The sequence below is a fragment of the Meles meles genome, chromosome 21 (genome assembly GCF_922984935.1).
Source record: "Meles meles chromosome 21, mMelMel3.1 paternal haplotype, whole genome shotgun sequence".
Taxonomy (NCBI): Eukaryota; Metazoa; Chordata; class Mammalia; order Carnivora; family Mustelidae; genus Meles; species Meles meles.
This window is the reverse complement of record NC_060086.1, coordinates 16,369,894-16,383,682: the sequence shown is the minus strand read 5'-3', so window position 1 is coordinate 16,383,682 and position 13,789 is coordinate 16,369,894. Positions and strand designations below refer to the sequence as shown.

The window sequence follows — 13,789 nt, the reverse complement described above, 5'->3', positions numbered from 1 at the left end:
TTTTGTCCATCCCCCTGAATTCTGGAAGTGTGGCCTTGCCCTTTCCTCGATTCACTCACGGCACCTTTCCCCACACCTCTCATTTTATTAACATGGACTCTCTGCACCCCCGCCATGTGTGTCTAGATGGCACACCTGTCCCCTCCTGTTGTTCTAGGGTTTCCTGTTGCTCTAGGGTTTCCTGCAGCTCTGCTCGTACCAGATGTGAGCTTTAACTAAGCACCATCCCATCTCTAGCTCCTGTGTGTGTTAGAGACCCTATGTCACTGCAGGTCCCATGTATCCTTCCCAAGGGATAGATTTGAGTGTTAATACATCTTACTCCCTTTCAGACCCTTTACTGCCATAAAAAGGTGTGTTGGTATGCTGACACACAGATCCTAAAAGGTTTATCCTGAAGTCTGCTTTTTTGAGGAATGAATTATTGGTGTCTCACCAGCTACACTGACTTATTAAAAATATAAATATTGCAATATATTGCATCATAATGTACAATTCCTATAGAAAATAGAATTATTGAACTCTGAAGCCATCTGTTCCATTAGCTTGAAAATTTCGTATTCAACTTTATGGTGATTATTGATAAATATTGTCTCATTTCTGCGGGTGCGTGACCGGACACGGATGGGGTGCATGTACATGCATGAACTGATGTGGGCGGGGTGTGTGGACACGCTGCGTGGACTGGTGGGGGCGGAGTCTTTGTGGGCTCTGACTCGAAGCTGATGGTTGGTGTCCACATTAAGGTGGGACAGATGGAGGCGGGTGTAGTCTCAACTAGTCTGGGGTGGCGTTGGTTCCCCCCACGAGTCTGTAGCCACGTTGACGCATGCGTGACTGCTGACAGCGGACTTCTCTCCTCCTCCTTCCTCCCGTGCGCTGGCCAGCGGCGCTGAGGAAGAGCAGCGCCTCCTTTCTGTGGTGACGCACCTGGAGCTGGAGCTCGGTCGGCTGAAGTCCGAACTGTCCAGTTGGCAGCATCTGAAAAGCAGCTGTGAGGAGGTCCGTAGCATCCACGGAAAGGCAAGTTGGAAAGTGTCTTCTCACAGAAAGGAAAAGAACGCTTGAAGTTTAGGTTTATTAAGTTGATTTCAACTTTCTCTAGAACCTTTATCTTCTTACATATGAAGTGTTTAAACATCGGAGATAAAGTAGTGAATAGCTCTCCTGGGATTTCCTATAATACGTGAACGCTTCACTGTGCTGCTTCCCACGCTGCTTCGCATGCACATGGCCACGTGCCAGCCCGGCGGGGTCATGCTGCCTCTGCCTCGTGGGGTCGTGTGTCGGGCTCGTTGGGCCCACGCCGCGTCGTACAGAGAGAAAGTCCGGACGTTCATACGTGAAGAGCTGCGTGCGAATGCAGCCATGAAGGTTCACACGGCAGATGTCATCGTGAGGCAGAGGCGGATGGTGGGTTGGGAAAGAGAAATTCTGACACAGATAGTACACTGATTTCCACTCAGCAGAGAGCTCCTGAATTCGCCAGGAGAGGGGACAGTGGGGACGTGGAGGAACCATTCCCCCGATGGTGTTTGCGAGGAGAAGGACGGGGCTCCTGGGCTGACCTGGTGGCGTCGTGAGCGCCTGCAGCATTTTGGGGGTGGGCTCTCTGGGGGTTCCGAGCAGTTACGAAGATGCGCACTCTTAGCCGGTAGCAGCCATACTCTCGGGGCTCCCCCAGCAGAAGTAGAAGCTCTGGATGGCGGGGTTGGGGAGGGCGTAGTGGGGTGTCCATGGTGTGCGATGCCCTGAGCTCTGAGGGGCCGGGCTGGGCCTCCCTGCCTTATTTCTCCCTTGCATGTTTCGTGCCGAGCAAGAGGGGGATGTGGAAATGACGCGCGAGGGTGTTGTTAGCATATGCGAAGTAACACCTCAGTCGCTGGTGTGGCTGGTTCCTCACTGGTCCGAGTTCAAAGACCAGGGGCTCCCCTGTCTCCGCACCGACATCCAGGGTGCCCCGCGCTGAACGACTGCTGACGAGGTGGACAGAGCCGCTCTCGCCTCAGCTCTCCGGGTGCTCTTCTATTCCCATTGTCTGTAACCCCGCATTTCTGGAGCGGTTCTCAAACTGTGAAGGGGGAGAGTTGTCGCGGTTACAGGATGGATATTTGAGAAACCTTGTGAGAGTTTCGAGGTGTTCAGATGATGGAAGGGGAGTGTTGAGGATTTTGTTAGAACAGTAACTTCACTTTGTGCTTGCTTGTGGTTTTCCTAGGTAGATGCCCAGGTCCGAGAAACCATTAGACTCCTGTTCTCGGACGGGGAGCAGGGCGGCTCCCCAGCCTGGCTGCTGCAGACACTGTCTTCTCGGTTTGTGAGCAAGGACGACCTGCAGGCTCTGTTACGGGATTTGGAGCTGCAGATCCTGAAGAACATTACGCACTACATCTCTGTGATGAAGCAGGTTCCGGATTCTGAAACTGTGGTGTCTGCTGCCAAGGAGGCGGGGGTTTCGGGAATCACGGAGGCGGTGAGTGCATAGGAGACTGGGGTGCCATGCACGTTGTGCCCGAGCTGGGGCGGTAATGCCGTGGGTGCTCAGTACAGCCTTGTGACTGGGACCCAGCTGCTCGCATCCCAGAGATCCCATGCACCTGGGCGGCTGTACAGCATCTGCAGTCACAGAAACTGCCCAGGAGCGTGGTGCTGAGCTGCTGTCCCAGACCGTAGTCCTTGCTTTACTCTGGGGAACCCACAGATTCTCCCTCAGGATTGTCATGGCTGTGTGAGCCCTGTCCCACGTCCACAGGAAGGCCCCTGCAGTGGGGACACAGAACTGAATTCCCCCAACCCTGTTGCCCCCAACTACAATGAACTGAAAATGTGTTCTTAAGGAAACATCTGGCCTTCATTTCCCCATTAATGCTGAGTCTTGTCTTCCCCACGGTACCCTTGGGTCCGTCCAGCAAGCACGCGTCATTGTCAACAACGCTTTGAAGCTGTATTCCCAGGATAAGACTGGCATGGTGGACTTCGCTCTGGAGTCTGGTGGTGAGTGAGCTCCTGCTTACTGAGTACGACGGTCATCTGGTGGCCAGCTGCTGCCTGCCGCACTCATAAGCAGTCCGGAAGGTGATGCTGAGAAAGAGATCATCCAGGGACGCCCCTCGCGCTCTCCATCTAGGGAACTGTCAGCCTCTCCCGTGGACTAGCTGCCGGTGACGTGTGTGGCTCTCACATAGGTTGGCAGAAGCCCGTGTAATTTCCTTGCGTCAGCAGAATCCCAGGCTGGGGGCATTTGAAAACTTCTGGGTTCTTGTGGGTATATCAGAGTTTTCTGACGCAGAAGCATGGTTGTTGGTGATCTGGCGTGGGGTCAAATGTGATTTCTCTTTTCTTTAATTGAAGTGTAGAAGTGCCACAACAGGTGCTGGAGAGCAGTTCTCAGACTGTTTCCCAGCGTGCTGGGTGGCGTGAGCACGTGTCCCTCCAGGTGTCCAGTGAGCGGCGGGTTCATGCCGTTCATGCACACGGGGACCAGCCCCATGGGAGCCTTCCCTCCGTGGGGGCGACGGGTGGCAGACAGAAGGCTGCCTGTGCTACCTCACCATGAGCAGAGCCGTGGGGGGCTGCTTGGGTTCTGCAGAGACATGAAGGGGAACGTGGCAGTCTATTAAGTTGGGGCAAGTGTTGCCGGCTGCAGGCACCGGGCTTGGTCCTCTGTCCTCTGGGCCAGGTGGGTGTGAGCCACCAGAATGGCGCTACAGGGAAGCGTTGTGGTCCACATGTCTTCTGTCACCTGCCCCTTCTGTGACATTTGGGATGGTGCCCCGGGATCAAACACGGGAGCGTTTCTTTGAGGAAACGGGTGAATGTCCATGAAGGGGTGAAGGCTCCAAGGGACATCACTTGTGTTTAGGGGAGGTTTTGGTATCTACCATCTGTGTCACCGAAAATTGTGGTTTTCTGAATTTTTAAAGTTTAGGACTTGCAGATCAACGGCTAGTGAAAAGGAGGTTCTTGATGCACAGTAGCCGATGAAAGGGTCAGAGAGCCCTGTAGGGCAGCTGTGACTTGGTTTACTCTCTCCCGCCAGTGTGGCAATCCGCGGGATGCCCCTGGTCAGGAACTGGTCCCTGCAGGCCCTGCGCTGGCCTGGAGCTCCGCTGCGCGCGACCCCCATGCCCTCACAGCGTCCCCGAGTCAGGAAGGCTCTGAACTGTTGTCAGCGTATACTTTGTGGAGAATGACTTTTTTAGAATATTAAGTGATTTTAATTATACATTTTTGAAATGCAGTGATTTATGAAGAAACCTTTTCAATTCAGAGACATCAAATGCTGTTTTAACCATTCAGCTGGGTCATTGTTTTCTCAGGAGCATAGCTAATCCTGACAGACTTGTACATCCTGTAGAATTGTGGTAATTTTGATGATGCTGAAACGAAGGTTCTGTCATTACTTAGGGCATTCGTTGACTCTGTAAGTTAAAGGAGTATTTTTTTATGGGGTCCGTATTTAAGGATGCCAATTTTTTTTTTTTTTTAATTTAAATGAGGCTGAAACATTTAAAAAGGTAATCAAGAGGTTCAGAAGTTCAGGTCTGTTGATCAGCAAGGTCTAGGCCGTCTTGATTTGTTTAAATTTCTGGTTCTGCTGGCTCACGATCAGAGGAGGAGTCGGATTGCAGCCCCACAGCTGCCTTTGTGGGGGGGGCTTTGATAGGCCCCCGACCTTGGCAGTCCCCCCACTTGGAATACAAACTTCTCAGCAGCTTTTATTTTATACTACTTTTTTTCTCGAGTATTTGTTGTTGCTTCCCACACCATCTTGTCATGGCACCAGCACTGTGTCTGCCTGATTACCTGTTGAGGGGCCAATTGGATATATTTTCTGTTTTGTTTTTCTTTTTAATGGAGATAGAATTCATATAAGCTAATCTTCACCCTGTTTAAGCATTGGGTTCATTGGTTTTCAGTGTAGTTGCTCCAGAATACTTAGGTCGCCCCAGATAGAGCCCTGGACCTGTCAGGTTAGCAGATGTGGCCCCTGACCCTGGCCCCCCGAGCAGCCGCTGAGGCCTGCCCGTTGTCATGCTGGGGGGACAGTTGGCCCTCTGATGACACACGCTTATCGGAGAACCACAGTGCCTGTCGGAGCCGCTGCTCTTTTTTTTTTTTTTTAAAGATTTTATTCATTTATTTGACAGAGAGAGATCACAAGTAGGCATGAGAGGCAGGCAGAGAGAGAGAGGGAAGCAGGCTCTCTGCTGAGCAGAGAGCCCGATGCGGGGCTGGATCCCAGGACCCTGAGATCACGACCTGAGCCGAAGGCAGCAGCCCAACCCACTGAGCCACCCAGGCGCCCCTGCTCTTTCTTTAGTAAGAGGCATGGAAGCGCATTCCGAGTCACCGCTGCTAGAGTGGCAGACGGGCTGCTGCTTTGGGGGTGGTGCCTGTGTCCCCCGACCTTGGGAGATCTCCATGTGAGATGACCATGAAGTCAACTGCTGTTTGTCAAAGTGGAAGCTTGAGAACGTTCAGCTGTTGTAGCAGATCCCTGCCAGGTGGTCCCTGCAGGGGATAGACCCTTGCCCGGGGGTCAGGGGCCAGGGTCGGGGGTCGCTGAGGCAGCTCTGGGTTGGGGGCTGGGAGTCAGTGGCTGGGAGTCAGGGGTTAGGGCCTGGGGGTCAGGGGTCAGCACAGACGCTGAGGCGGCTCTCGGTCAGTGGCTGGGGGTTGGGGATCAGCGCAGACACTGAGGTGGCTTTGGGTTGGGGGCTGGGGGTCAGGGGTTGGTGCAGACGCTGAGGTGGCTCTTGGTTGGGGGCTGGGAGTCAGGGGTCGGAGGTGGGCGCAGACACTGAGGCTGCTCTGAACCTTGTTTTAAGGTGGGAGCATCCTGAGCACACGCTGCTCTGAGACATACGAGACCAAGACTGCGCTCATCAGCCTCTTTGGGATCCCGCTTTGGTATTTCTCGCAGTCCCCGCGCGTCGTGATCCAGGTGAGTCCTGATCTGGCTGCCCCTCCCCCATGTCGCGGGGGATAGCCAGGAGCTGCTCTGTGGCCGCCCGTGAGTGTGGCATGGCGTGTGTCCCTGCGGGGGGCTGCTGGCCCGAGGGCTTAGCTCTGGGGGTCCGCACACCCATGGGGGCCCTCCGGTGCTCTGGCTTTGGCTATGCCTAGCACCTTTGTCCCTCTGGTGCATACCTGCAGCACCGCCTGGCCCCGATGATGGCTGCAGGGGTCCCTGCTGAGACGGGTTGTGCTTCCCTGCTTGTTGAAGGGGCAGAGCGGGCGGAGACCCCTCCCCTGCGCCACTGTGCGTGGCACCTGGCTCACACCAGCCGGTGGGGCTGCCCACGCTCCTTCAGGGCCTCCGGGGCCACCCGTGGGCTGCACGGCTGCTTGCACGAGGCTCGTGTCAGTTACAGAGGCTGGGGAGGAAGGACTTATATCATCACATGTGTACGTTTGTTTCTTAAAGTGCTGCCTTGTATGGCTGTTCTGAAGAAGATTCAAATACTTCCTCTTGTGTGAAATATCCCCACGGTCGTTGTCCTTTTCTCTGAAAACAAGAGTTTACTGATTCATCTGACCATGAAGTATCAGTTAACTTAAAATTTCAGTGCCCTGGTGCTATTGTCCTCCTCTGGTCCTTGGGAACCCGGCTGTGATGGGTGTGCACGGGCGGCCTCCCTGCGGGCATGAGCACCGGCCAGGCAGCGCCATCGCTTCCCCGGCTCCGGTTTGCGGCCACTCACAGGACCCCCCCGGGCAGGCGTCGCCTCGTTCGCCTCAGTACAGAGGGCTTGATGTTCCTGGCATCCCCGCGATGCCACACAGACCCCGAGGCATTGTGTCTGTGAGCCGACTGCATCTGGCAATCTCCAGGAGCTGGCATTCAGATGTTAGCCGTAGGAGTGAGGGAATGCATTATCAGGAGAACTCCCCCAGGACCCGGAACAGGGAGGGTTGAAGAGGAGGAACCATTATCTGGAATGAGATTGGAGGAATAGGTGATTGGCTTCTTAGAAGTAAAGAGAATTTTTGTAGGATCTGGGAACAGCAGACACAGCATCGCCTCCTACTTCCATGACTAAGCACCGGTGGGGGTGTCCAAAACTGCTCCCCAGCCCTCCTGGGGCTCAGGCCCAATCCTTTTTGTAGAGGGCACAGCCAGGGCTCACTGAATGGTGCCACTCCCTGGGAACTGATGTGAAGCCCAGTCTGCACGGTGCTGGGGAAACTGTTCCCAGGGAGGGGACTCCTGGAGGCACTTTGCTGTCAACAACGGCCAGAGGGGTGCCCAGGGGACCTGCAGTGTCCCTGCAGTGCCATCTGGGGACAGAGCGTAACCCTGGAGGGCCCAGATCATTTTCACAGGGCAGGCAGAAGGGCTGCATGGTGAGAAAAAAGGATCCACCAAGAATGACTCCCAAGTGTAAGCATCTGGCAGAGGGATCACCACGCCCCTGCCCCTTCCCTGCCTGTGCCACATCAGGAGCGCACCCGTGCACATGGCGTGCTCTGGTCAGCACCGCACGCTCAGCTAGCCTGTCAGCGGCTTGGTGGCTTCTCTCTGGCTGTTAAAAGTCCTCTCCCAACAAAATATCCCCATACCTGTCATTTTGGGTTTTTTAAAGGTTTTGTTTATTTATTTGCGAGAGAGAGCATGACGGGGGAAGGTCAGAGGGAGAAGCAGGCTCCCCACGGAGCCGGGAGCCCCATGTGGGATTGATCCCAGGACTCTGCGATCGTGACCTGAGCCAAAGGCAGATGCTTAACCTACTGAGCCCCACAGGCGCCCACGCCTGTGATTTTTTGTTTTGGCCAGTGTATCTTAGGGACAGCAAGGGGCTGCTGGGTCAGAGGGTCAGTGGGCGAGGAGCTCTGCTGGCTGTTGCCAAACGATGCTCCTTAAGGGAGTATGTTGTGCGTACGGACCAGCCGTTAGCGTGTGGGGTTCCACAGGTCCCGGTGTTACTATTGATCTTTTTGGTGAGAAAGGATGATACCTGTGGCTTAAGTGTGAATTTCTCGTTACTCTGTAGGTGGAGCACCTTTTCCTATGTTTGAGGACCATGTAAATTTACTTTTTTTAAAACATGCTTGCCTGGCCCAGTTTTGTTGAAGGTGCTGGCTGTCGTAAATGTTGGGGGGGCTCACTCCCGTACTGGAGATGGCCCCCCTCTGGGGCTCAAGCTGCACATGCCTTTCCCCAGTTTGTCGTTTCATTTTGCTTATCGTGGTTTTTTTACTTTGCAAAAAGTCTTTCGTGTTATTATTGTTTTTGTGTTTCTGTATTTCAAGTTTTAAAATGTCAGGTGTGTTCTAAAGAGCCCGTATCCCTGCATTTGACCCTTCACAAGGGGGTTTGAGCTGAGCAGCCTTCCTTCGGGCAGGTGTGTGTTTATTTTTTTTTTTTTTTTTTTTTTTAAAGATTTTATTTATTTGACACACACAGAGAGAGAGATAACGAGAGTAGGAACACAAGAAGGGGGAGTGGGAGAGGGAGAAGTGGGCTTCCCACTGAGCAGGGAGCCCGATGTGGGGCTTGATCCCAGGACCCTGGGATCATGACCTGAACTGAAGGCAGATGCCTAACTGACTACGCCACCCCGGCAGCCCCCAGGTGTGTGTTTATAAACGAAATGCTGTCAACAGTAGGTTTCCTCTTCCTTACGATTTCCTCCAGCTTATTTCATTGTAAGAATACAGCAGATCACGTGCATCTATGCCATGTGTTGATCGACCTCCTGTGATAGGTGAGGCTTTGGGTGACCTGTGGGCTGTTACTGGTTAAGTGTGTAGGGAGTCAGAAGTTCCAGATGGAGTTCTCACAGTGCAGGGAGGGTCAGTGCTCCAGCCCCCACATGGATCGAGGGTCAGGTAGACTAAGTCGTCTTCTGCCTCTCCCCTAGCCTGACATCCATCCAGGTAACTGCTGGGCGTTCAGAGGCTCGCAGGGCTACCTCGTGGTCCGGCTGTCCATGAAGATCCGTCCCACCACCTTCACTCTGGAGCATATACCGAAGACACTTTCACCCACGGGCAACATCACCAGCGCCCCCAAGGACTTCGCCGTCTATGTGAGTGAGCTGGCTCCTGTTCTTCTCCTCCTCCTGCTCTGGGACCTGCCCGAAGATGAGCCCAGTGGCAGAGGCTGGCTCCTGTCCCCCCACCAAGCCCTTCAGTGCTCTCAGCAGATCTGACGTGGAGGGCGCCATCTCAGTCCTTCCCTGGGGAGGCAGCTTATAGGGAGTGTGTTTGCTGCTCCCCAGCCTGTGGACCTGCCAAGTTCTGTTTCCAGAGAACATAGGGCCATTGGGCTGTATACTGTTTCCTGCTCAGTTTACAGGACATTTCCCACACACAAATTGGAAAAAGAGCCCCCAGAAAAGCCATTGTTCATGCTGTGGCATTTTCTGCTCTCCTTTCTCTAAAAAATACAGTCAAGAAAACACGGTTCATAAAATTATGTTTCTTGGTGTAAAAAAAACAAACTTTCCATAGATACTTTTTGATGGCAATTAACTTTTTTTTTAAGGTTTTATTTGAGAGAGAATACACAGAGCAGGGGGAGCAGCAGGCAGAGGGAAAGGGAGACACACACTCCCTGCTGTGCAGGGTGCCTGACGCGGGGCTCGATCCCAAGGACCCCAAGATCATGACCTGAGCCACAGGCAGACCCTTAACCGACGGAGCCACCCAGGTGTCCTGATGGCATTAACTCTTTAAATAGCACATATCTTTAAACAGCACAAAATACTATTTTGTAGCTAAACGCGGATGTATCTCTCCAGTTTGCCGCTGTGACTTCAGCTCTCCCTCACTCCCTCAGACCAGGCGCTCACAGCCCTGTGCGCCTCACTGCAGAGGGGGCAGAGGGGGCAGGCAGGGCATGAGTGTCTGAAGGGCCACCGATCCCTTGCTGTGGGCGGGTGACCAGCCCTGACCTCCCTGTGCCCTCTTACTCTAATCTCTGCTAACTTGACAGGTGAAAACCGCATATTTCATCAATGTTGCTGTGCATTTCACACGTACTTTTCCTTTGTATTTTGTAGGTCCATTTCGTTTTACTCATTTATCTTTTGGGATCTTAGCTTCCTCATGCATACCTGAGCTGCTCTGTACAGAAACGCTAGTCAGCGGTCACGTACAGACGCACTTCCCGGTGTCAGTCTCGATTCTGCCTTTGGCCGCATGTGCCCATGGCACATTATTGCCTCCACGCATCCCACACCAGGCAGTCCTTCCCCGTGATGATGCACTCTAGCAGTCACCTCTGTTTTCTATTGGTGACTTCTTTCTTGTGGCAACACACACAGCACAGCCCCCCCTTCCCTGTCTGAAGCATGTAGTTCCCTGGACAAATCTCCCTCCCACGGCTCTCCCTCCCAGAACCTGCTCATCTTCCCTGACGGAGACTCTGCCCCGCACTGCACACCAGCCCCTGGCACCGCCGTCTGCTCTCGGGGTGAGGTGGCCCGCTGTCCTTTTTCCAGGCTCCTCAGGTTCCACTTGGGGCGATGAGGGCACTGTGAGCCACTGGGTAACGGTGGGGTCTGTGCGGTTGGACATTCAGTCCCATGTCTCTCGTTAGCTCGCCAGTTGTGGCGTGTTTTGCCTACCTGTGTGACAGGAGTAGTAATGCCTGCCTCACAGGGCTGCTGTGATTGTGTGAAGCCCTTAACACAGTGCAGAGCATTTGACAGGCCTTCTGGGGAAGACCATAGTGATGCGTGCCTCCTCCCGTCCTAACGAACTGGCAGTGTCCTTTTTCCTTTACTTGATGACTATCTGGTTTCGGTTTCAGGGATTAGAAAATGAATACCAAGAGGAAGGACAGCTTCTGGGACAGTTCGTGTATGATCAGGAAGGGGAATCTCTCCAGATGTTCCACGTTCTGGTAAGAACTTGCACTGCTCCTGGGGGCCTGTAGGTTCCTTCTGTCCAGTGGGCAGGAGAGCTGCTGGGGTGCACGTGGGCATCAGTGCCGGAGAAAAGTGGAATCTGAGCTTCCTAGTTCTTCCCAAACAAGCCTTTGTAGTGTATATTTTGCTCTGTACACAGGCTTCCTGTTTTTGACGCTGAAAGTAAATCTGTGGCTTGTGAGGAGTCGGTTTTGCCTGAGCTCTGTGTCTGGCGATAGACGCTGGGCTGACACCGACACTAAATTTCCCACACGGCTACTTCCTGTCGGACGGCAGAGTTGGGGAAGTGCCTGGGCCTGGGCTGTTACTGTGAATCAGGTGTTTCCCTCCCCTTTCCATTTCAGAAGAGACCTGACGGAGCTTTCCAGATAGTGGAGCTTCGGATTCTCTCCAACTGGGGCCATCCTGAGTACACGTGTCTCTACCGGTTCAGAGTTCATGGAGAGCCAGTCAAGTAGAGTCCCTCCTGTGGTTCTTGTACATTTTGTATATACGGGGACAGCCTCAAACACTGGAGCCCTTCCTGAACTGGGCACCTGGAGCATCGGGAGGACGTCACCCCTCAATAAACGCTGCCGACTGCCAGTTGGGGCTGACGCCCGGCTCGCTCTTCTGTCCGCAGGAAACCCTGCCTGGCGAACGCCTGGCTTCCCTGAGACCCGCTGGCCACGGCCCGTCTCTGCGGGAATCTGACAGAATGCATAGTTGTTCTTGGGGTTTGTTTTTGAACAGAAAGCTCTTGATACTTGTATGCTCTCAGCATCAGGAACAGAGCGAGTGAAGTTAAAGGTCAAAGTGTTCGTGAAGCTTTGATATTTAGCCTTTCACTGGCCCTTCTAAAGGACTTTGGGGGCAGACCTGTTTCATCTGTTCCATCCAGCACACATTTCTTTCAGGGAAAAACGTCACCAAATTTCAGAGTTCTGAACTCCTTTCCTTTAGGAGAGGGCTGCTTCTTTATTCAGCACCAGTAGTTAGTTTAAGTTCTCAGGTGGAGGAAGGGAATAATTTTTTCTACTTAGTTTGCTCTTGCTTGAGAAAGACTTTCAGAGTCAGGCCTGGGTGTGTTTCTGTTCAGAATCCGGGATGGGTTGGTTTGTTGTGGGCTTGAAGTGGGTCAGATTTGAGGAGGGTGGTGGTCTGGATCTCAGCCAGTGCTGGAACAGAGGGCTCAGGTCTCAGCAAGGCTCCACCCTTTGGGGCCACCTTGGAGTTGGACCTCATAGTGTCCATAGGAGCCCAGAAATCCAACCTTGGGGATGTCATCAGGTTTTGTTTTAAATCCTGCTGCAAAGTTGAACACTAATGTGCTCCCAGTCTTTCAGAATCTTCAGTTTTTACTCTACTGATGGTTCTCTAAGGACACTGTCCAGTGTGGCAAATTCACCATTACGTTGTAGGTTTATAATTTTTCTTACAGCGGCACTTTCTTCCTGGCTCTCGTCGGGATTTGCCTCTTAACACAACTGTTGGCCATTCTCAATTCCTAGGAGACTTGTTTTGTTTGTAATTAATATTTAATATTTAGACTATTTTACTGAGCAGACTTTATAAATGAGATATTTGCAAGGCACTTAAAGTGTTACAGATGTTTTAAAAATTATTTAAGTTTTATTGGGTTAAGACCGTTCTTTCCGTGTTCTCATAAACACTGTATTTTCAGAAACAGAAAGTGATGGTGCTGACTGGGGTTTTATGTACTGCACAACTGTCCTCAACTCCATAAAGTAGCATTTTTTTTCACTCTTAGAATTGGGACTCAATAATGCCTATGCAGTTTAGTTGGATAAAATGTATACAGATGTTTCAGATATTACAGGATAAATATATGTCAAAATTTCCTATATAAAACTAAATTTGGGAGTTGGGGTGGAAATATTTTGAATATTTATTTTTAAAGATGCAGAATAGGACTTTGTGCACGGTATTTTTGTAAATGCTTTTCAAAATACTTGTCTTTGGTAGTGCTGCTTTTGCTGCCACCAAATTGATAAGATGCTATTGAAATGTTTAAATAAAGAGTTTAAATTTTTAAAAGTGCATGTGATGTTTCCAGTGAAGAATAAACTGTTTCTTTCTTCTGTTTGTCTTGTTCCTGCCCCTGGGCGGGTGGGGGCGGGACCAGCGCATTTGCATATTCTTGGGGCCTCTGCCTTCTGGGGTTCCAGGTCAGGGCCCTCTAACCTGTCATCAGGGCGACTGGTACTGAAGGCAGGTGTGGGACACAAGCTCATTTTCAAGCCTACCCTGGGGGTCGGTGCGTTGAGTAAACACTGTGTGTGGGTCACTGAGCTAAGACTCACTGGTGTGCAAGGATCAAGTGCCTGTCCTTCAGGCTGCGACAGGGGAGCACTGTGAGTCTGGAAGGGACCCTAGAGGCCAGGACAGCCCGGGGCCCGCCCGGTCCAGCCTTGCTCGTGCCACCCTGACAGTGGATTTTCAGGGGCAACGAGCATTCCCACATTGTTTCCATACTTCCGTAAACCCTTCTGCCCACTAGTAAAAATGTGCGTATCCTCCTCCGTCACTGCTCACACAGATAATGGCCGACTCAGTGTACTGTTTCCTATCTCCCTTGTTGCGGTTATGGAACGGATCTTGGACATCGCCTATCCATAACGAGCTTGTTAAAAAACAGGCCTACTGGGGCACCTGGGTGGCTCCGTGGGTGAAGCGCCTGCCTTCGGCCAGGTCCTGGGATCCAGACCCGCGTCAGGCGCCCCGCTCGGTGAAGTCTGCTTCTCCCTCTTCCCCTGCCTACTGCTGTCTACTTGTGTTCTCTCTGTATCTCTGTTAAATAAAAATCTTAAAAAAGAAAAGCTCTACTGTTGTTCGCAAGGATGTACTCCTTAGAACCAGTCCCCGATGGATGGACATCTGCTTGAGCTTCTCCCAACACCACCAACAGG

General features: G+C 52.4%; 1 protein-coding gene across 8 annotated transcripts in view; it reads left to right on the top strand.

Annotated features, from left to right (window-relative positions):
- Positions 1-12,917, top strand: part of SUN1 (Sad1 and UNC84 domain containing 1) — a 53,376-nt gene extending 40,459 nt beyond the window's left edge. For 7 of the 8 annotated variants that reach the window (XM_045992595.1, XM_045992591.1, XM_045992592.1 and 4 more), the window contains 7 exons: positions 888-1,023; positions 2,219-2,473; positions 2,910-2,994; positions 5,832-5,947; positions 8,868-9,035; positions 10,763-10,855; positions 11,225-12,917. In XM_045992595.1, the coding sequence (XP_045848551.1) occupies positions 888-1,023; positions 2,219-2,473; positions 2,910-2,994; positions 5,832-5,947; positions 8,868-9,035; positions 10,763-10,855; positions 11,225-11,338 (967 nt within the window). In that variant the 3' untranslated portion in view covers positions 11,339-12,917. The remainder of the gene's footprint in view (positions 1-887; positions 1,024-2,218; positions 2,474-2,909; positions 2,995-5,831; positions 5,948-8,867; positions 9,036-10,762; positions 10,856-11,224) is intronic. The other variant, XM_045992588.1, reaches the window with a different exon arrangement.
- Positions 12,918-13,789: the final 872 nt, after the last annotated feature.